At 45.1% G+C, this 23933-nt stretch overlaps 1 protein-coding gene across 3 annotated transcripts; it reads left to right on the top strand.

The window, feature by feature from the left end:
• Window positions 1-5660: 5660 nt before the first annotated feature.
• tmod2 (tropomodulin 2) lies at window positions 5661-23645 on the top strand. Of its 3 annotated transcripts, none has more exons than XM_020055630.2 (12): window positions 5661-5810; window positions 6612-6739; window positions 6838-6958; window positions 11955-12181; window positions 13267-13423; window positions 18434-18556; window positions 18637-18714; window positions 18843-18973; window positions 19263-19370; window positions 19742-19885; window positions 20500-20644; window positions 21073-23645. In XM_020055630.2, the coding sequence occupies exons 4-12, from the start codon at window positions 12056-12058 to the stop codon at window positions 21102-21104; spliced, it is 1044 nt and encodes a 347-aa protein (XP_019911189.1). In that variant the 5' UTR covers window positions 5661-5810; window positions 6612-6739; window positions 6838-6958; window positions 11955-12055; the 3' UTR covers window positions 21105-23645. The 3 variants fall into 3 exon arrangements, with proteins under 3 accessions (XP_019911189.1, XP_010894241.1, XP_010894240.1); XM_010895939.3 differs by having other exon boundaries at window positions 6847-6958; XM_010895938.3 differs by lacking the exons at window positions 6612-6739; window positions 6838-6958.
• Window positions 23646-23933: the final 288 nt, after the last annotated feature.

The following is a 23933-nucleotide window of genomic DNA, read 5'->3' on the forward strand; positions in this document are numbered from 1 at the left end:
CCTCAAACTAGATTACTGGCTGAGAAAAACGTCCAGGAGTTTATTTGAGACATGTCTCTGAGTTTTTCTTGGCAGTGTCTTAACATCGTCTTAAAACCTACTCTGAGCCGGGAGCTTTTATAGTCTTTCAAACATTTTTTTTCATGCTTTGTGGATCTCGGCCCAACTCTTTGTACAAGCTCTCTCAACCCAAGTTAGATTGCTATACCGTCGCCCTACAGAAAAACCAGAAAAGAAAAACAGTCTCTAATCATAAACCACCCGGTGTCAAAGTGTCACCAAACATCCTTTCTAAATATTTCTTTTAAAAATAAGACAATGGATTAATCCGGACGTTTTCATCTCAACGAACACGCACACATTTACAAATACACACTTTCTGATGTTTGCCAGGCTAGGGCCATCCTAACACAGTAGGCTTGATTCGGAGAGTACTCTCAACGTTAACAGCCCTGTAAGGAAACTCACAGAAAGCCACAGTGCAGGACTCTCGTGGTGAGGGACTACTATTACAGACATCTGTTTTAGTCTGCCTGTCAGATGCTGGACATCCGGGAACAGACATGCATTTATACCTACAGGATGACATTACAGGAAATCCATGTCTACAGTGCCCACTGGCGGCTAGGTAACCAAGGAGCTACGAAGCAGTGGTTTTCGAACCTTTCCTCTGGGAACTCAAGCTGGTCCAGGTATTTGAACCACTTCTGAGCTAGCACACCTGATTCAACTTGTCTGCTAATCCTCAAGCCTTTGATAACTTTGTGCTAGTTCAGGGCTACAGATAAGATGTGGAATGTCCGGGGTCCCCCCGGGGAGGGATTTGACAACCACTGAGCTAGAGCAACCCTTATTTTACCAGTTAAGTTAACAGAGAACACATTGTTATTAACATCACAGCCTTATTGGTCTATCTTCAACTACCTGCGGCCCCCATCTGCTACCTTTTCACTGGCCCCAAGATTCACTTCCTTTGTTCTTCTGTTCCAGAACGGGGGAGAAGCGAGGAAGAAACTGAGAGCGAGGTAGGGACAGAGGGAGATTATGAGGAAGGGAAACGTTTTGAATGAGGGAGAAGATGAGACAGAGCGAGCCAAGAGAGAAAGATTAGTTGAGAGAGAGGAAGAGAGAGAGAAGGTAAAAGAGAGAGGACAGGGACGTGACAGAGATGTGAGAGAGAGGAAGATGGTGGGATAGATAGGAAGAAAAATAGAGAAGTGGGACAAAGAAATAGAGTGTGAAGGAGACCTTTAACTCACTATGGGTTAGCTGAGCCTAGGTGGATTTATTATAATCCCCAGTCACTGCTGGATGTTCCCTTGGATGACAGGGCTGAAGACATAAAGTACCAGTTAAACCTTTACAATGCACACACACACACACATATGGACCAAATCCCTCACAACACATACACACACCGCAGCGCAGGTTCCCTCAGACACAGTGGTCCCTCAGAATGTGCAAATACAATCATGCAGAAATGCAGCCATAGTTTTGATAGCACACTCCACAAAGCCCACTGTACGCCCGCATCATCTATTCTTTTACCTTATTGTCCTTATCTAAGCCATACCGGCAACAATTTTGAACATACCTTCTTTCTTTTATTGTTGAATGGTTATGTCACAAACAATTAGTTTTAAAATAATGATCTGGGTTATCTGGCAGGGTACATACTACCTTATAAGCTACGATTACAGTGAAGCACAAAGCACTTAGCCACTTTGTTCAAGTGTAGTTTCTTAATCATGATTAATCAAGTGCATTCATATAGGCCTACCTCCCTTTTTGTCACGATGCTGCACCTTTCCTTGTCTATCATCTGGGAGGGGTAAACATACCTGGATCAGACATTATATTCTGTGTCACTGTGTAGTCAGAATGTTTAGGGGGAGCCAGGGGAGGGTAAACATCAACATCGCTAATTTGTGATGAGTAGCACAGTCAGTAATGCTATCACCATCATAATCAAAATGCGTGATGTTAGAAGAACGATATGATGGAATTGAATCAATGTCTCCTTAAACTCTGTCTGATGGCCGAACGTGATGGTCCAGGTCAGGGATACAGCTTTCTTGTGTGACTGTCCAACTGTAATATTCAGTAATAGCAGTAGCCGCTAAGCAATTCTACTATGTATGTACTATGTATGATACACATAGTAGCTGCTAAGCTACTACGGTTATGGACACTCACGTTACTATCCTCCTTTCTTCTTTTTTCTGCTCTGCTCACATATGAGCATTTCATTTTATTGATTTTTTACTTTTCTGTCCATCTCTTGAGCAGTGTTGCTGGTTCAGGCTTACTAAATAAGATACCTAACGTCTTGCAGGCTGCTGTGAGAAACAATATGGGACAAACCATTTGAGTAAGACAGGGGGTTATACAATATACAAAATAAATAATGTATGTTAGAAGGCATGATTTAATTTGAGTATTATTTTGAGTAACATGATCCTATTTTTAAAGCAAAAAATATATATAAAAAACATAACGTATTGTTATATTTTTTACATTTTGTTTAAGTTAGAATTTTCACGGGGCCCTAGGCCTTCTGGGGAGACTGCCTTCCTTGCCTAATGGTTGTGACCTCCACTGCACACCATACATAATGCACAAAACACAGAAAAGGGGGCCATTTGGGACGTTGTCATCTCTCAGAAGTCTTCTGTGTTTGGCAGCGAAGAGAGACAGAGAGACAAAAGAACGAGGCCAATAGACCAGTAGTAGCCGGGCTGCTCTCTGCCTGTCCTCGCCTGAGTGAGCCTGACGTGATGTGCTGGCATGCCGTTGATAAAGCCACAGGGAGCTGCCCTGTTCTCTGCTCCTCTTGGAACAGGAACACAGCTGGCTGCGTCTCTTGGCCCCCACGTCTGGGAGACGGTACAGCAGGACCACCATTTGGCCCCAAATGAACACGACAAAGACCAACTCAGACCCCTTCATTCTCAGCACTGGCCCTGGCACAGAGAAACAAAATGTGTGTCCCATATGTCGCCCTATTTTCAATTTCAGTGCCCTACCTTTTACCAGAGCCCACTGTGTTCAGAATGTGTGCACCACTTAAGAAATTAGCTGTCATTTGGGACATTTGGAAAAATGCAGCCCGCTGGCTGACTGAGAAGGAATCACGGCTGGAAACATCCTGTCTCAGTGATGATGATGCACTTATTATAACAATATGTTTATTCAGTGGAGGCTTTTATTCAAATACATCCTTTCCAATTTATGCTCAGTTTTTGGCTTTGAATATGGTGAGCCTCGTGCATGAGTCGAATAATACAACCCTGGTTTTGGCAAATAACACAACTCTGGTGTTGTCAAATACACAAGTCACTGTGAGATTTAGTTTAGTTTGAATGGCTGCTAAATGTACTATGTGCAGGACTTCTGTACCACTGGCGGTTAGTCTGTAGTATAATATTATATTATCAATAATTTTAATGGTGTAATAGTAGTCAGTCTGCAGTATGATATTATAATAGTGAATCAGTGAAATGGTGCAGTAGTAGTCAGTCTGCAGTATGATATTATAATAGTGAATCAGTGAAATGGTGCAGTAGCAGTCAGTCTGCAGTGTGATATTATAATAGTGAATCAGTGTAATGATGTAATAGTAGTCAGTTTGCAGTATGATATAATAGTGGATCAGTGTAATGGTGTAATAGTAGTCAGTCTGCAGTATGATATAATAGTGAATCAATGTAATGGTGTAATAGTAGTCAGTCTGCAGTATGATATTATAATATCAATCAGTGTAATGGTGTATTAGTGAATCAGTGTAATTGTGTAATAGTAGTCGGTCTGCAGTATGATATTATAATAGTGAATCAGTGTAATGGTGTAGTAGTAGTCAGTCTGCAGTATGATATTATAATAGTGAATCAGTGTAATGATGTAATAGTAGTCTGTCTGCAGTATGATATTATAATAGTGAATCAGTGTAATGGTGTAGTAGTAGTCAGTCTGCAGTATGATATTATAATAGTGAATCAGTGTAATGATGTAATAGTAGTCTGTCTGCAGTATGATATAATAATGAGTCAGTGTAATGATGTAATAGGAGTCAGTCTGCAGTATGATATTAGAATAGTGAATCAGTGTAATGGTGCAATAGTAGTCAGTCTGCAGTATGATATTAGAATAGTGAACCAGTGTAATGATGTAATAGTAGTGAGTCTGCAGTATGATATTATAATAGTGAATCAGTGTAATGGTGTAATATTAGTCAGTCTGCAGTATGATATTAAATTAGTGAATCAATGTAATGGTGTAATAGTTGTCAGTCTGCATTATGATATTATAAAAGTGAATCAGTGTAATGAAATAATAGTAGTCAGTCTGCAGTATGATATTATAAAAGTGAATCAGTGTAATGATGTAATAGTAGTCTGTCTGCAGTATGATATAATAATGAGTCAGTGTAATGATGTAATAGTAGTCAGTCTGCAGTATGATATTAGAATAGTGAATCAGTGTAATGGTGCAATGAGTTGTCGTTTTAGTGCTGATGTACAGCGTTCTACTCAATGCATCATTTATTAGAGCAGAGGAAGATTTGGACTAAAGTGCATTACTAAGGCTTGAAAGCACAATACTATCTCTAATGAAGGCAATTCATATTGTAATACTTCAGTAGTATAATAGTTGACCAGGGTCATATTGTACAGATTGTAATAGTTTAATAGTGTCACGGTGTAAAGATGCCATGGTGTAATGATAATGTTCCGATCTGTCAGATCGATAAGAGGATGAGTTTCACTCAGCCGCTGGGTCAGGTGGCTCTCAGGAGGGATTGGGAAATGAGAAGGTGTTTATACAAAACACACAAACATATGCGTACGTTGGGTGTAATATCCAGTAGAGGACGGCGATTTCGTACCTTAACAAAAAACATTTTTCCTTACACCTACACTTTAAACACCTTAGCCTAATCCCTATAAGCTATATTTTTGCCTAAACGTAACGCTAGCCCTAATTCTGAGCATAGTTCTTACCCTAAATGTAAACCCAAATCAGATAACGTTTCTTCTTAAAGAACCAGGCAAGCAACTTTGCGTAATTTGCACACAAACACAGTAAGAATACATTAAATATGAGTACGTTTCTTTCTACTAGCAGCGAATTCAAAGACTGGAGTGCTGTATTTAAACTTTCAGTTTATCCCCCGTCACAATTTAATAAATCAGGGTTAGTGTCTTTTTCGCACATAACCTGGAACTGCCCAGACCAGTTCTGCAATTACACAGGTCAGGGAGAAAGAGGTGGCTAGAATACATAGTCCGAAGTCACACGGTATCATTAAATGACCTATTCGGTAAAGGCCTACATATGATCACATTTTTACACTGTATATCAAAAGGCACAAGCGCGGATCTTGAATTTGCGTTGTCTCCACAAATACTAAACAATCTAAGGAGGTAACCCAAAACTGGTCAGATCGTTATCATTTCAGTCAACTACAGTCTAGCACCTTGTCCTAGAGACCTGCGCTTGCTATCGAAACTGTTGCGGATTGGTTATTTGCATATCGCGGGTGGGCTGAACCTTAGAAATTGATAACGCTTATTGGGCGGTAGTATATACCCTCTACGTCTATTGGCTGAATTGGCTTTCAGGTCTGTTGACGCAGCCGTACACTTGGGGACTGTGTCCGACGTCTCCCTTCCTGTGTTACCGCCCTTGGGGTGAGAAAGTGAATAGTGGTTAGTCGAGCCGTCGCTTTCATTGGAACAGTAGAGTAATTGTACAGAGTCTTCTGGAGTTAAGACTTGCGAACTGAATTGGCCCAGAAGCAGTGGTTTTAGGTAAGGACACAACGACGATACGGACTGAATATCATTTTTGAGAACAGATATGGTGTGGCCTTCTCACAGTTTCACTAGCATACGATAGCCAGCTAGCTAACATTAGCTAGCTTTTTATCTGGCACCGCTAAGCTAGTGTACGCGCTCTGCGTTTTCGACAGATTTGGCAAGTCGCGGTCAAAATGCAGCGTTGCTGTGTTTATTTTTAATTTAGAGCTGAGTATGTACTGTGGCTAGCTAACCCTCGTTTCATAGTCGAGGGCGGATGAATAACTGTGTCGTGGGATGATATCGAGTAGACAGTTCAATTTGACGTTTTCTTGTACCCGGTCTACACTTCTCTCTACACTTTTCGGTCATAACTTTGTTAGTTCGCTGATGTCATCAATCCCTTCTGTGCTTTTTGTTCAATGAGCTGACACTTTGCTAGCTAGTGTTATTGACTGTGAGACGCACTGATAAACCGCGATGTACTCGGACAGCGTTCCTGTGGGCTACATAGTAAACGCACGCGCCTCCGTTCAGTGCGTGCGTGTCCGCCCTATCCCGCTACCTCTCTGTCGCAACGGGAGCGATACTGCGCTTTGGACCGCGCCTGTCTGGTTGTCAGAAAAGCAACCCTGTTTGTTTTTAAAATGCATTGAAATTATTTCTTACTGACGTATCGACTGTGTGTGTGTGTGTGTGTGTGTGTTTGTGTGTTGTATTTGTGTGCCAGTGCGTGCCCTTTCATTGTTTGCTTGGAAGTACAAGCAGGAAAAAATGTCAGTTTAACAATGACTCGTGTTCTATGTGTCACAGCCCTATTATAGTAGTCCTACATACAATCTGAAGCTGTTCAGTGGCTTCCATCTTTATCTGCCTGCCTCCTGAAAGCCTGCATCCATTCTGATTGAAGGGTGTGGTCCGGGCCGCCCAGGAAAACCTTTGTAAGGAACCAGTGTTTTCGCTCAGGCAAGAAGTGGTCTTCCCCAGACCCTAAGCTTTACCGTTTTGGATGCGAGACAACAAACTGACCTACTATTAGTTTGTGTAGGGGCAACTTGGTCTTAGTCTCACTGCGCCCAGCCCTGGAGGACAGCCGAGGTCCCGGAGACGACTGAGTACCTAGTACCTTTCACGGGGAGAGAGGTATGCTTCTTTAGCAGGTGAGGGAACTGTTTCTCAGGACTGCCATTGCAGAACAGCTATTGTGAATTGTTACAGACAGAAATGGTTTTAAGTAAAGAGAGTACTTTCTATTAACTAAGAAACTTTGTGGGTTAAGGGACGCAGTGTGTAAAATGTATATGAGCCACGGGCCTGGGTTTGAGAGGCTGTTTTAAGTGTCAACAGTGGAGGGCTTTGTTTATACTGATACAGATCACCAACAGGGCGGGGCATCTCAGACTTACTCAGCATGTCTGGCAGTGTTGTGTGTACACTGTGAGTCTACTCGTGTGTGTGTGTGTGTGTGTGTTGGTGTGCACGTGCATGCGTATTTATGCGAGCGCATAATCGCACTGCGTCAGCAAGTCTGATACTGTTAAGACAGGTTTGACTCTGCTTCAACATGGCGAGATGCCTGCATGGCGGTCATCACTCTTGCCCTTTGGGTTGCTGGCGTTATTACATCACCGTATGTTGCTCCCGTTCACCAGTCACGGCTCTTATCTGGAAGCGGGCGGTGGAGGAGCGGGAAAGCAGGTGGGCAGTGGCGGAGAGAGCAGGGGAGGAGAGGAGGAGAAGACGATAGCGCTCCCTAAATTCCATCACCATTATATAGCCTAGCCCATGACTTCAGTCCCAAAAGGTGTGGGTGGCTGTGAGACAGTGAGAATGAAGGAAAGCAGGAGAGAGAGTGTGGAGGAAGAAACAGACAGTTTGGGTAAGAGAGTGGTAAAGGCATGACTGTGAGATACCGCCGGACAGCGACGCAACTGGAGCTGCAGCTCCCCCCCCCCCTTTTTTTTTTTTACTAGTTTACAACTGCCCAAACTCCCAGAACAAGCATTACATCATGTTAGTCATTTGTTCACTACAGCAGAGAAAACTGTCAGCATCTGGTCCTCTCTCTCTCCCTCTCTCTCTCTCCCCATCGCTCCCTCTCTCCATCTGTTTTCTATCAAGTTTGTCTTCTGCCTGTCCTGACCACTCAACCAGGGAGTGCCCCACACCGACAGAGGAAAGGGGGAGAGGAAAACAAATTAGTGAAGGGGTGGGGAGGAAGGGAGGGAAATCAAACAAAACCCCACTGAAGACAGAGTCAAAGAAGAGGCAGAGTTTACTGGAGTGTCCGCTGGGCAATGTGTTAGAGAGAGAACCACTTCTATACCAGACAGGGCGTGAATGGAGGGGGGGGGGGGTTATTATCCCGGGGGCAGTCTAGTACAAGGATGGTCTTAGTTTAGCCCCCCTTTCTGGAGTTGTTTCTTTTCTGATTTTCTAACCGTTCTTCATTTGACACTCAACTTTAACGTAACATTACTTCCTCTCTGTGTTATTCTGTTCCCCCTTCAATTTAGTTATGTTTTTAATTTATTAAGGAGCTGTATAGAAATTGGGAAGAGTAAGGTTGCCAGAACAAAACGTAAGATGCCAAACCCCCCCCCCCCCCCCGATCGGGGGGCTACTGTTAAGCTCAGTTGGTAATGCATGATGCTGGCAAACCTCGAGTTGTGGGAGGGACTCCCACTGGATGGCAGAATGCCCGCGTCCCGACAGCAACAAACTGAACCCGCACAGCGCCCTGTCTGTCGTCAAACTGGCTTTGTTCTGGACTCAGTTGTCATCTGAAATGTTTTTGCTGGTCGGCTTTAATTTCGTAACAGATCCCCGTTACTGTCAGTTACCTGGCTCTGTGGTAAGGATGCCGGCCCTAACATCAGAGACTGTACGGCCACGCGTGTCCTTAAGGGGAGCTACGGTGGTTGTTGTGGTAGTGATATAATTGGCCCTGAGACGTCTGCTGTTTTCCACGAGGATTGAACAAGCTTAGAGTAGGAGAAAGGCATTGATCAGACACTACTAATAGATCTTCGGAGCCTCTCAGCATTATCATCATTACCTCCCTCACTGTGCTCCATTAGGCCTGTCTGGTCAGACTCTCCTCGCTCTAATGACCCGCTGTGTCTCGGGCAAGCAGTGCTTATGTACAGTGGTTTTCATGACGTGTGTGTGTGTGTCACAAGTTTTCTTTTTTTGTCTGTCCCCATCAGGGACATGATGTGATGTACAGCTAGGTTAGGTTTAGGGAAAACCATATAATTTTGCGTTGTATTGGTGTTTAACCATGCCTAAACATTTAGGTTTAGGCATGGTTAGGTTATTGAGGTTAGTGGCAGGTAAGCGGTAGGTGTAGGGCTAGGGAAAAGGGAACATGGATTTTTGGGGTAGGTCACAGGTCCCCAGAAGGACAGAAAGGCAAGTGTGTACAAGCGTCCATGCTAGGCTAAAGGTCAGTGTTCTCCTGTCCAGACCTCACAAACTGGTCCCACTGCCTTCTGTTTACAGATCATTTATCTCTGAGGTGAAACGCCTAAAGTGGCATAGAGACCATATGGCTTAACACGCACACACATTTTTACTATGGGCGGAAATAATTAGTCCCCAGATTATCCTGGATTTGGCTTTGTGTGTGTTTGGCTCTCAATTGCGGAAAACGTTTTCTGTCAGAAAGTGTTTTCTGTATTTCAGTCCGCTGGCGGTCATTTCAACATGGAACTGATGCCAGCGTTATTATCCAACAGATTAACTAGCTCACTTTTTCATCACGTCTTTTTCAGTGTTCCCCAAGGATTTTGTTTCTCCTTTTGCATCAGCAAAGGAATTTCAGTAGGTCAAGGGTTCCAGCATATTGGAATCACGTAAATAGTCTGCGTAATTTTATGAAATGAGATTTTAGGTGAGCTATCTGTATAAACTTAATGGCATTAAAACATAATTTAATAGCTAGCTAGTTGCCCTGAATGTTTCATGGAAGACCTGAGAGAGTAGTCTGATCCCAAATTTGTCTTGACAAGCCTGTCATTCACCCTGTCAGGCGTGTGACTCGCCATAACTCAGATCCTCTATTCTACCATATCCCCCAGGGCTCAAAATAAACAAAGACTCGGTGGCCCAGGGCCAGTAGGAACCCGTTGGGCCAGTGGATCAAATCAGTCTCTGGCTCAACCGGACCAGTGACTTCTCAGCATAAATTTGTAACTATTCTTTTGTAACTAACGTAACTATTCTTTTGTAACTAACGTAACTATTCTTTTGTAACTAACGTAACTATTCTTTTGTAACTAACGTAACTATTCTTTCGTGGTCTTCCGCTGACGACCACGTTTGTTTTCTAATGTCCGTAATTCCGCGGGGTGTTTTATTGAACCTGGAAAATATAGACACCTGCAAGGGGAAATGGGGAACGGTGAACCCTGAGAATCTTGCAGAAACTAAGGTAAAATAAGGCCAACTCTCCGACAAGCAGAAAAGGGCGCCCTTGTTTTAGGTTACGGTATCGCTCTGACCCCTAGCATCCTCTGTGTTCATGACTTCGATGTATGGTCATGACTTCGATGTATGGTCATGACTTCGATGTATGGTCATGACTTCGATGTATGGTCATGACTTCGGTGTGGTCTCTTCAGGTGTGAACACGCCAATTCAGCTCTAGCAGATATTTCCGCCAACTGTCTTTTGGAATGTTGTCAATGTAAATGCTAAATAATTGAGTTTTGAATGTCTTTCCACTGGTGTAGTCTCAGCCTCTGACATTTTGTTCAATCTTTAATCTTTTTTCCCCGCTGCATGTCCCACATGATTAACCGATTCTGAAATTCGTAGGCAACTGTTTTTCATTATTGACTTTATTGATTAGTTGTGGCGCGCGCACACACATACAAGCTGTCCTCAACTAAAAGCACCCATCAACCGGTCTCTGTCGATGATGATTTAATATATTTTGCCGTTGAGCAAATCTTTTGTTTTTGTATGTGGAATTGGTGTGAATTGTATGAAACTAGTCGTGCATGGTAACCGTAAAACACAGGTCGTACCTGCTTGAAACTTAAAACCGGTTGTTTGGGCAATATGTGGGTCAATCCGGTTATACTGTCATCAAATCCGCCGGAGAATATCTCATGTTATTTAGGTTTCTATGATATAGCCTTTATGTGGTGTTCACGGCAGGACCGCATTCCATGAGAAGTTAACAGATTAGGGCTTGACATGAGTTAATCATTGTTTCACTGTCACTAACACCATGGGGCCAAATAGGTGACTGTGTGTTAAGGCTATTTTTTGTGGTATGTGATGCCCGAAAGCATGTGTATATATAAATAAAAAACAAAATACCATGCAGAGAATTAGACAGTGCTGACTTCTCCCCTGTGCTTCATTGCCGTTTTTGCATATTCAAGCCTCTAATGAAGTGCTGCACGTTCAGTCATAATCAAGCGGCTTTGGCAGTCTGACCTGTTTTTTGTTTTTCAAATTTCTGTGCTCATTTTGGAAGCAGTGTCACCCTGATTTATGACCTACAAACAGCCATAACTGGGCTTATGAGTTGCTATCTAGTGACGAATATCAGGCGATGTGCTCATTAGGGTCTTGTTTGTACCTTGACCTGAAGAGGGTGTGTGTTGCGTTGTATGTCTGTGCGTGACTGGTAGTTGTTGGGTCCTGTGTGTTCAGAGAGCATTGTGGGAATTGGAACGTGTGCGCTCCACAGACCGGCGCCGACACAGTCGGCTCAGGCTGTCCGTTTAATGTTGTCACAACGAGAAAGATACTGACCTGATGGTGGTTATAATTTTTTATAGTACATCCTGCTTGTTCTTCCACTTTCTTTGGCAATCTAAGCAGTGTTTCCATACCAGTCAAGCCTTTCAGTTGAATTGTATTTCTCATCTGTTTCCAGACCAGCTGTGGCCCGGTTTTAGTTCATGTTCTAATTCCTGGGATGATGTAAAGAAAGATGTTGTTTCACTGGCTTTAGTTGCGTCAAGGTTCTTGATCTCAGTAACTCAAATGTCATTATATTTACTGGTTTGTCATCTGTCGTTCTCTCTGTTTCTCTGCCCATTTCTCTCTGTCTCATCTGTCTCTGTCCCTTTTCTCTCACATCAATTTCTCTCCCCCTACCTGCCTCTCCCCCTGCCTCCCTCTGTCCATCTGCAGCTGGTTACCTCCCTGTAGGCGTGGTGCTCACAGCCTGAGGAACACAGACATCTCCACCCCCCTCCCCCAGTCTGCAGTAGGTGTAGAGAGAGAGCGGGAGCATGGCGCTGTCCTATAAGAAAGATCTGGAGAAGTACAAGGAGATTGACGAGGATGAGATCCTTAACAACCTGTCAGAGCAAGAACTTAAACAACTGGAGACCGCTCTGGAGGAGATGGACCCAGAGGTATGGGTGGCGTCTGCCTGCTTGTCTGTCTGTCTGCGTTGTGTCATTATCAATCACATTTATTTATAAAGCCCTTTTTACATCAGCAGTGGTCACAATATGCTTTTACAAAACACCCAGCCTGAAACCCAAAGGAGCAAACAACAACAGTACTGAAGTACATTGGCTCGGAAAAACTCCCTAAAAGGGACTGAAATTTAGAAACCTAGAGAGGAACTAGGCTCAGAGGGATGACCTGTTCTCTTTTGGCTGTGCCGTGCTGTGCGTGGAGCGGTCAGCTGAGTGGCAGCTGGAGTCGTCAGGTATGGTCTTGATCTGCAACACAGCCAGGAGGACTTTGGACAGGGACCGCAACCAGTCTTACAAGCCTGGTACTCCGGAGGTGTGGGCCAAGACCTCATGTCCTCCTGAGTTTAAACGAAGCAGGAGACAAGGGAAATTTGGAGTGTGCATTCCTTAGATTTACAAGGATTTACAGTGGAGAAGGAGAACTGACCCGACTCCCCCGGCTCAATTATATAGCAGAGACAAACCTAGTGTGTGTGTCTGTATTGAAATGGTGAAAACACACATGTTGTTCTCATCAGCGTTTAACTTCCAACTGAACTCTTGCAACTCCCGGCTCATTGTTGGGAAATCTAAGGCCTGTGTTTGCATTGGTGACGTGTGTCTTTCCTGTTATGAGAAGCTAATTTTCACAGTTCAGTTAAAAGCATTAACTTTTACAATGATGCGTTCTGTGAATCGAACTCTGGATTTAAGATCGTCTGCCTGCTCGTCCTGATGTGGTGAATGCAGGCTGGGTGGATTGTCTTAATACACAGTCATGTGCTACGTTTCCACGCAGTAAGCTAGCGATGTGTGGTTGCATGTGACAGCTAGCTCATCGCCGGGAATAAACACTAGTTTCAGACACGATCTAGTCCGCTAACTAGCTGTGTAGGAAAGAGAGCATGTTATTTCACAATACGGTCGCAGAAATAGCTTGACGTCAGTCCCGCCACAAATACAACTGCCTTGATGTGGTGATCTGTCGTCACGTGCAAAGCATTAAATTTTTATTCATCCCGCCCGTGTTTTCCCAGAATGCATTGTTGCCGGCGTCTATGCGTCAGAAGGACCACACAGTGAAGCCGGCCACGGGTCCTTTCAACAGAGACAAACTTCTGAGCTACCTGGAGAAGGAAGCTCTGGAATATCAAGACAGAGAAGACCTGGTATCCTTCACTGGAGAGAGGAAAGGTAAGGGGTGTGCGCGTGCGTGTGTGTGTGTGTGTGTGTGTGTGTGTGTGATGAGCTGTAATCTATGCACTGCTGCATCAGCATGTATTACTAATGCATCTCTGGTCTGCTGTTATGGAGAAACAAAGACATACAGACGGGAGGGGGGGAGAGACACAGACGGGGGAGAGACACAGACGGGGGAGGGGGGGGGGGGGCAGAGAGGGGGATGGAGGGAACAGTGACCCTGACCGAAGCACAAGGCCTGGGTGTTAGTGACCAGGAGCCTGGACATCCATGGCAACAGCCTCCGTCGTCGCTTTCTAGTGTACTTTCTGGACCTGTTAGTCTCCTCTATTTTCTCCGCCCCCCCCCCATAGCCCATCTCCCCTTGACATCCGTTACCCGGAGCTCTGAGGCTCCTCCCCTTCTCTGTCTTCTCTCCGTGGTGTCGTCGCCGTCAGTGTTGAGTGGTTTGAAAGATTAATTATTTGGAAATGAAGTGTGGGGGGGGGAGCACTGTCTACTCCTCCTCTCCTCCTCTCCACTACTCTCAAAGTTCTCTGCACTCCTCTACACTATTCCTCTGCTCCGATCAGTTCCTCCCTTCCCTGTACGCTCCATGTGAAGGCTCACGATGACCTCCGGATCATAAGATCACTGCTCCAACATTTCTCATCTTACATCGATGCGCTCGCTGGCCCACAGTGTATAGCAGAAGCCTGTTACATTGTGACAGTTCAGAGGGTGACGAATGAAAGGAAATGGATGGTTGAGAAACCCATGGTCAGAGACGTATCTGGGGTGTGACTGTGCTGCTCTAAGCTCACCCGCTCTTTCTCTCTTTCTTTGTTTTCTCTCTCTCTCTCTCTCTTCGGTTTTCTCTCGGTCTCGCTCAATGTTGACTTCACTTCCTGAAGTGAAGTAAACAGCTATTGGACGTCTGGTCTGAGTTGACCCCAGTGGGCTACAGGTTCAATTTGTCCCCTCACCGGCACTCCGAGAGTAGCGCCCAGCTTCACTCCCACTCAGAGGGGATGTAAGAATGTGAGGCTGTCACTGACTGGCTGTGGGTAATTGGTAGCTGCCTCTACTCCTATGGGGCTGAAACAGGAAACTGGGGGTTGTGGGTAATGGCTGTATTTATGTACAGTTTAGAAGTTGTTAAGGAAGTACCAAGGCCCCCTAGAGACCAAGACCGCCTTTAGACTGGCGATGCAGAGAAGAGGGGTGGGGCCTGGTGGAGGGGGGGGGCAAGCAGGAGACTGGTGGATGGAGCTGAATGATGAGACCACTGTCTATTTCAAGGTAGATAACGGATTATTCGGGAAGATTATATATCTTTTTTAATAATAACAATTATAACAATACTGATATTGCCTGCTTAACATGAATGCCTTTTAGCTAAATATACAGGTTTAAAAGTAGGTTTGAAAACCTTTTAGTACTGTGTACTGGTTTTCAAAAAGGCATCGTTGTTCATTAGATTAGACAGCATGCATTTGCTTAATGATTGGGCTTTGTTCACAAAAGCGCTTTTGTTAAACCAGCGCCCGTTTGGCGAAGCTGCTGTTTCATTATATGTAACTAGCATTATACACTACTAATGCTAGTGTACAACAACGCCGATTACCGATTGTTTTGAAACGGTCAAACCAGCCAGGCTGATCAGTTGGTCAACACCTCTACCTCGGAGGTTGGGGACATCAGGGTTTTAAGTCGTGGTTCCCTGAAACTCCATCCTGGGGCTTCACAGGGGCGCACTGATGTAAATCACCAGGGCCTTCCCCTCAGCCGTGTTCAGGGGGTTTTCTTGGCAGGTGGAAGCGGCCCGTTTGGGTTTTAAAGCTTGGCCTTAGTTGTCCTAGCAGCAGAGAGGACTTTAGACTTCAGGCTTTCTTCTGTGACTTTTCACTCTGTCTTATAGGAAACTGTCTGGTTTTCTGAACAAAATGCCTGGGAGCCTGAGAAGACAATGGATGGAGGGAGGGACGTGGAGGGTCACTGAGGGAGGGAGTGAAGTATCGTGGGAGAGAGGGAGAGATGTGTCGAGGGAGACTGATGGAGGGAGGAAGAAGAATCGAGGGAGACGTGTTGATTGAGGGAGTATAATGGTGTGAGAGTGAGAACGAGAAGGAGGAGGGATGCAGACCGTTAATTCCCAGGTCTTCTAAAGATCTCCAGCTGTGTTCTGTAAAGATGACTGTTGTCTGTCTGTCTCACACACACACACACACACACACACACACTTGTGGAAGAGTTTATGGTCAGTGACGGGACAGAAATAGCAGCAACCAGACATCGGAACAGAGCACCACTTTTGGGGAACATCCATCCGGCATCGTCCGTGACTGTCTCTTCTTCGGTCTTCCTACGTCTGTCGTTCTCTCTCGCTCTGTGTGAGACAGGAAGTTGAGGGGGTCAGCAGTGTCGGCTGCGACGCCCACAGCGGGTCACCATGGCAACCAGCCAGGCCTGCGGAACTCTGCAGTCGGCTTGCTGTGGGGAGTAGAGAGGAGGACTCTATTCCTGTCTTTCCATCCCATCTCTGTCTCTTTCTGGCTCTCACCAGCCATGTCAACTAGTGTTGCCTCCCAGTTTCTAGTTCTGGACTGGCAGAGCATTCAAGCATTCTTGAGTTTTTGTTTCAGTAAAGAGTGATTGACCTCCAAGGTCGCTGTGTCAAGGGTCATTGTCAGGGCTCTACAGTGCTACTATTTCCCTTGTTTACGCGTCTCAAGCGAGCGGTTTTAATGTTGCTTTGTGGCCTGGAATAAACATTTAGGAGCTGCAGTGTCCTTGGAATAGGGGCTGTTTTCTAGTTTAAACATTTTATGTTCTTAAATTTCTTTTTTACACTTTTGTTCATGACAGATGTGTGCGTGTGTTCTGTCTCTTGTTGTTGTGTTCTCTTCAGACCGCTCTAGAGTCAGTCAGTCTGACCGGGGGGGGGCACCATTCGGTCTCTTCCGGGGGGCCACGCTGAGCATTTGTACATTTTGCAGCAGAGGAAATTTAAGACAAAATGTCTGCCAAACCTTGTTTTTGTTCATTTAAAATGTTTTTTACGTCTTGTGTAGGAATACCATTGGTCATTACCATTCTGCTGGAAGTCCAGACCCAGAGCAACTTCCCGGGGAAGTTAGGGGTCAGTGGTCTGGCTAAAAGACTGGGTTTCAATCGACATGTTGTTGTTTCAAATTCACATTAAAGCCATTATGCAGATGCTCTTATCCTCAATGACCTGAAGTAGTGGTAGTGAGTGAATACAGCCAAAGCCACAGCCCTGGTAGTAGAAGCACCATGCTCTACCTACCAAATCTACCTTGGTTCACCTTTCGGTCCTGTGGAGGTTTGGTTGTATTTACTCTGGGAGGGCGCCAGAGAACTTCAGGGGAGGCACCAAAGGGATGCGGTCATCTATCATTTCTTAGATCCTCTCTTACAATCATCGTTGACCAGCATCAAAGCCATTTAATAGATTATGCTGTATCTGGCCCCACCCATCAGTTCCTGGGACCAATCAGACTGACCCCGCTGGTTCCAGGGACCTGTCGGATTGTTTTTGTTTTAAGCGTGTTTTAATCACACCTCCCTGTGGAGAAGATACAGATGTCCATCCGTGTGGTGGACACAAGGCCTTTAGGTAGCCAAGCTAACGTGTGTGTGCGTGCGTGCGTCCGTCCGTCCGTCCGTCCTTCACGTTGGTAGTGATGTAAATGGTACATATAGCCTCAGAGACTGGTGGGTAGTTGTGCCAGCAGAGGGGGAGAGTGGGACACCAAGGGGTCCGTGCGAGGTGTCGAGGGGGAGAAAGACAGACAGGAAGAGAGAGCAAATGGAAAATGTCAATAATATGGAATGGTGTCAGAAGCTGAAACTTAATTGATTCATTAAGTGAGGGTGTACTGAAGCTAGAAAATGAATAGACAACATTATAGTGACCTAGTAGGGGTCATGAAATGAAGCGGACTGGAATACATGCACACAGATACGCGCATGCATGGTCTGCGCATAAGCATTCGTTGGGCCTCATTCACCAACGGTTCTTAAGATGAAATTCCGATTTGAGACAAACCGTTTTTTTTTTTTTTGTACTTCCTCATTTGTGAGCCGCTCTCCAGATGCATCCTTCACTGAACCCGTAGTATCATCTCATTCATCTTTCAATTTTAGTTGTTTCATATCCGCTACTGACGCTACTGAATATGACTGCTCGTTTGCGGTTTGCTTCCTAAAGCAGTACCTCCACTTCAGAACTACTCAACATTATTTTATGTTAGGGTTCCGGTGCTCCACAGATTTTGGTTTGGGCATTCTTGACCTTTCTCTCAACTTTTCTTTTGAATTTCTGTGTGTGATTTCTGTGTGTGCACAGCCCTGCCCTCTCATGCCCTTTTATGGGGATTGGCCGGGCGTTTACCTATGCTAATTGGCCACAAATGGCATGCACTTTCAATGTACGAGGACAATGGGATTCATCATTATAAGAACATGGGTGTGAACAATTCTGCGGTTTATGGTCACGTCATGATTCTGATGTAGACTTTTCTTTGGACCCTCCTCAAGAACAAGTTTAAGAAAAAATGTAGGGAGATATTGGTGAATGAGGCCCAGTGTCTTCCTGTGAGAACAATATGACTTGGATCGGGGTGGAAAAACGGGTGTGTATGTTGTGGTGTGTATGTTGTGGTGTGGTGTGGTGTGGTGTGGTTTGGTGTGCGTGCGAGAAGACATGGTACTAATGACTGTCTGATATTTCTGCCTGTACTCTGTGATGAGGTGGAGTTTATTGGTGCCCCTGATTGTTGTGAATAAAATGGCCTGTGTCCTGGGGGACATTACAGTAAACACAGCCCAGATTTCCCCTGCTGTGCATTTTGGTCCTTCCTGTGACAGCTGGGGAATTACCTCCTACAGAGGGAGCCAGGCTGTTCAACAGGAAGCCATTTCGTAGGTTCTCTCCACTTTCTTTACTCACTTGCTCTCCTTTACACTTTCCTTCTCCTCTCCATCTCCTTCCCTCTCTAGGCAAGGCATTTGTTCCAAAGCAGCGGCCAATTGAGTCTCGTCAGGAGGAGGCGACGACCCTTGACCCTGAACTAGAAGAGGCCCTGTCCAGCGCTACCGACACAGAGCTCTGTGATCTGGCTGGTGAGGCCTGCCTGTCTGTTTCTCTCTGTGTCTTTTTCTTCCTCTCTGCCCGTCTTAACCTCTGGCTGTTTCATGTGCAGCGATCCTGGGAGTCCATACGCTGGTGACCAGCACCCAGAGCTACGATGGAACCAGCAGCAAAGATGGAGGATACAACAGTGAGTCCACAGCCAGAAACACAGCCACTAACTGTATAACCAGAATCTCAAAGGAATGGAATGGATTCATTTATAGAGGGATTGGTGTGTTAATACATAGATGGATTGGTGTGTTTTGTGATTTCCAGACGTGATAAAAGGGGAGAAGATGACCCCAGTATTTGACGAGCCTCCGAACCCCACTAACGTAGATGACACACTGCAGAGGATAAAAAGCAACGACCCGACGCTTACTGAGGTCAACCTTAACAACATTAAGGTACACACACTCAGAAACATCACCGTCGCTTTACTTTTATGGACCGTTAAAGTTATTTTATCCCTAACTTCTCCATGTAAACGTAACCCCAAAACCCCTAAACTTTGCTCCTAAATTTAACACCTTACCCTACCTTTTAATTCTAACCTTGACTGCTAAGTCTAAACTAGCTTTTTTTGTTTTTCGAGGCCAAATGTTGTTATTGTGAAGTGTAGTGAAGTTCCCAGTCACACTCCATGAGACGGGACGTGATGCATGAGACATGATGAATATTCTCCTGATATTGCAGAACATTCCCATTCCCACGCTGAAGGACTTTGCCAAGGCAATGGAGAGGAACACGCATGTCAAGAAGTTCAGCCTTGCAGCTACTCGGAGCAACGACCCCATTGCAGTGGTGCGTGCGTGCGTGTGTGTGGGGCTTGATTGACAAATTGGGCCCCAGAATGTTTTTTGTTTTGTCTGTCCCCATCAGGAACATTGCGATTTCCAGCTGAGTGGTTATGTTAGGTTTAGGGTTAGGGTTAGGTTTAGGTTTAGGGTTAGGTTTAGGGTTAGGTTTAGGGGATTAGGGAACATGTCTTTCTGGGTCAGAGTATTGCCTCAGTTCCCCACATGGATAGAAAAACACATGTGTTGTGTGTGAGGGAGAATGTGATCCTATCCCCCAGTCCTGTTGTAGTTGGTGTCTGTTGCATGATTATGGGGCAGGGGTGTGTGCAGGTTTTTGCTCCGACCTCCTAATTCCCGTCCTGTTCCGTCCACCAGGCGATGGGTGAGATGTTGAGGGTGAACAAGACATTGCAGAGCCTGAATCTGGAGTCCAACTTCATCACCAGCGCTGGAGCTTCTGCCCTGGTGGAGGCCCTGAGAGACAACGACACACTGACAGAGATCAAGATTGACAACCAGGTAACACACACACACACTACTGCGTTTGATACATGCACGCACGCTCACGCAAGGTGGGTAGACACACATGCACGCACACACACACACACACACACACACATGCAGGGTGGGTAGATGCACGCGCCCGCACACACACCACTGCGTTTATTATAACCTTACACACACATGCACTCACACACAGGAATTGGTTTCCTGTGTAGGTTGTGGTGGAACTGGGTTTTGATGTGTTTAATGCGTGATGAGTCAATGTAATGGATGAGTTTAATAGGTAGAGTGTAAAGTTGCATTACAAGCATCAAAGGTAGCAGCTCTCTGGAGATTAAGGGTTTGCAAGACCAAGGACCGATGCTGAGGAACAAGCGAGAAGAGAGCATTTCTCAAACTACATTGGTTATAACCCAACCAGACCCTGGGGACAGACCTGAATATTCCCATGATACCCAAGGACTGGACTAGTACATGGATACACATCATTGGCTTTACCAAATAATGAACAATCATTTAGCATGTAAATAGATTTAGAGTTGACATTTTTCTGTTCCTTCGTTGGATCTTGATGTGTGTTAATCTTGATGTGTGTAGATCTTGACCTGTGTGTCTGTGTCCCTGGGCAGAGACAGCAGCTGGGGACTTCAGTGGAGATGAAGATGGCTAAGATGCTGGAGGAGAACAACACTATAGTGAAGTTTGGATACCACTTCTGCCAGCAAGGTCCCCGTGCCAGAGCCTCTGCAGCTATCACCAAGAACAACGACCTGAGTAAGATCACACACACACACACACACACACACACACACACACCAACCACTCAGGTCTAGGGGCGGAGTTCCTCTTCAGTGTTGGTTGTTCAGCCCGGTGGTAAGGTGTTTAGTGTAGGGTCTGTGTGGGTGTGGTATAAGGCCAATATACCATGACTCAGGCCTCTGACTATCGTGTGTGTGTGTGTGTTCACTGCCAACTTAACACAGGTGTGTTGTTTTATGGTGTGGTTACACCACTGAGATTCTGGTTAACTCTTGTCAAGGGGTTGAATGCTCATGAACACCGTGACCTTTATTCTCTTTGACCAGTGTAGAAGGAGTTGAGGGACGGTTTGATCAACATTTCGGAGTGCGTCCAATTCCTTTCATTTTATTTATCCATTTTCTGCTCTCTTCCTCACTCCTCTTCCTCTCGTCCCACCCCAGTCCGCAGGAGGCGAGTTGAGGGGGACCTGTAGGGACCGTGCCCCCGTCTCCAAGCCAATCCCGTCGTCTCATCTCACCGTGTGGAACACATTTCTGCCAATCCCCTGGTGTCATCACACCGTGGCGTGCGTGTGGATGTCAAGAGTCTTGTGCCAAACAGCGGAGCACGGCGCCCTCAACCAGACAGGGACTGTGTCCCCGGTGGCACCCTATTCTCTAACTAGTGCACCACTTTTGACCTGAGCCCTGTGCACCCTAGTTGTTCACTAGGCAGGGAATAGGGTGTCATTTGGCACGCAGGGGGGAAATAACTGGAATATCCCTCTCCCGTATTACCTACATGTCAATACACACACATACATGTTGTTGTTTATCGCTATACTGTCGTTGTTATAGTAACTGCAGCTGTGCATCCTTTTTGTTTAGTTTTAGTCATTTCATTTCAGGCGCTTCCTTTGTATTTTTCCTCTGAGCCTCTGGTTTTATTTTCCGTTTGATTGTGTACTGCATCGCTTTTATGTATTTCTTCTTTTTTTTTTTTTTTACCGTGCTTAGTGCACGACAAACCGTACCGTGAAGCAAGTAACCATGAACCGAGAGATACTCGCGTAGCCTGAACTAACTCCTAACCCCTGACCTCAGAAGTCTGGGACAGGCCTCTAGAGTAGTGTTTGTGTTCTCTCCGAGGGCCCCAGGCTCTGGTCTTACAAGCGGTTACTTAACATGGGGCTTGGAGTCGGGACCCGCTGGCCGCTTTCCGTGGATTCCCCGTGGCTTACAACTGGGCCCTGGTTCGAAAAACTCTGGTTGTTCCGAATGGTTTAAGATGGGGTCAACTCTAGGACATTAGCTGACACTCCTGTCATGATGCTTTCTCCCTGGCTGTTGTTCGATGACACAGCTGTTGTGAGCTCCATGGAGCATTTAAGTCCAGCTGCATCCCTGAAAACAGCTGCCAGCTCAAAATAACATTTATAGATATCTTTATACTTTCATAAATAACTTTAAAAGTCTTACAAATTAATTGCGTCTTATAGAATTTTAAAAGTCTTACACTTGATATTGTTCCATTTAGCTCTTGTCGGTTCAGCCTGACTGATTTATCCGGTTTATTTAATTTACCTTCACCGGGAAAGGGATGTTATCAGATTATATTGTTTGACCAAGTAAATATAAGGTTTTCTAAAACCATTGAGGAAGCATTGACGTGATAATCTGCTGTCTTGCCATTGGTCTGACGAAAACGTCCGCTCAACCAATGGGCTTCTCCGATATGCAACAATGCCAAAGACTAATGTGCAGCGCTTACATTGGCTAACATACATTCTGGACTTGTTAGGAGATATGCCTGACCAGCGTATAACAACATTCTCCTTAGATATCTCAGATCCTGACTGTGAGTATAATAGATTTAAAAGAACATACTGTATGGGTTCATTGCACATACCTTGTCTGAGCGAGGTCACAGTGTCATGATGTTATGGTCACAGTGTCATGATGTTATGGTCACAGTGTCATGATGTTATGGTCACAGTGTCATGTTGTCATCATGTTATGTTACAAACTTAACTGGATTCCTCTGTCATACTGTAAAACCGGGCCACCTAAGGCCTGATGTAGACACTCAACATTGGTTTTTAATACACTGCTTTTAATCTGCACCCACTGACTGTAGAATGAGAACTGTGTTGATGTGGTACTGCCACTCTTGACCAGCTCCATGTAGTCCCTGGTCTATACACCTACTGTTTCTTACCAACACCAACGCGCTATAGAAGTCTGTCGAGAACTGTCGGCTGGTCTACTTTAACTCCTGGTCCAAAAATGGTTCTCTACAGACAGTCTCCATTGAAAGTGAATCTTAGACCAAGACTGATGGATCTGTGCCCGGGATACTGCTGCTATTGGTGGTGGTCCTGTGTCAATCATCTCGTGATCATGTTGTTTTGAAGGACCATTACTACGACGATGTTTCTAATTCATATGTGGCGTCACCTGACCGCACACATTTGTGATTTGCTTACAAAGAATGCGTGTGTACCAAATGGCCTCCCGTTATCTGCCGTGTCCCGTTCTTACCCAGGGTTCTGTTAAAAGGTGCACCACGCAGAAGGGGTCCAATCACGTAGTTTTAATTTCGTCCTTTTCCCCCCTTCATTCCTACCTGTTTTGTTTTCCGGCCATTTCATTACCGTCTGTTTTTCTGCGTCTGCTGCCTGGGTGGAAAGCGAGGCTTCAGTTGTGCTCGTTCTGTGCTTTCTCTGCCGTCTCTATTCTGCAGTCCAATCATGCCCATTATCATTGGAATTATAGATATCCATCTCAAAGCGTTTACCCTAACACACACATTCCACACACACACAAACACACACATTTGAGGTGTGTGTGTGTGTATCAGTTATGTAAAGCCACTCTCTTGCGGGGGGGATTTTTGTATGTTGAAACTCCGTGTCAGGACTAAATATTAAAGATGAACTATTAAGCTGTAATGTTGATATTATTAACCACCAGGCCTGGTAAAAAAGGGCCATGTAAACTGTATGATGTCCTCAACAAATAAATGTTTTTATGTACTCCGGCCCTCTGTCTCATTCCATTCGGTCCACGTGGTTCATTTAATTATTTAACTTTATTTAACTTCTGTAAAGAGTGGGGAGATTGAAAGAGTGGAATTTAATCAAACTCAGCCGTTTTTAATTTTCAAGACCCAGTTTATAAAATTGTTTTGATTTTTCACGCGCATTTTAAAAGCTGTGGGTCCAAATAAAATGTGCATTGATGAGCTCCTCTGGTGCTAGGATAACAGCACAGCTGTTGAGCCAGAACGAAGTTCTGTTGTACTCCATCCAAGTGGAATTGAA

The sequence above is a fragment of the Esox lucius genome, chromosome 2 (genome assembly GCF_011004845.1).
Source record: "Esox lucius isolate fEsoLuc1 chromosome 2, fEsoLuc1.pri, whole genome shotgun sequence".
Taxonomy (NCBI): Eukaryota; Metazoa; Chordata; class Actinopteri; order Esociformes; family Esocidae; genus Esox; species Esox lucius.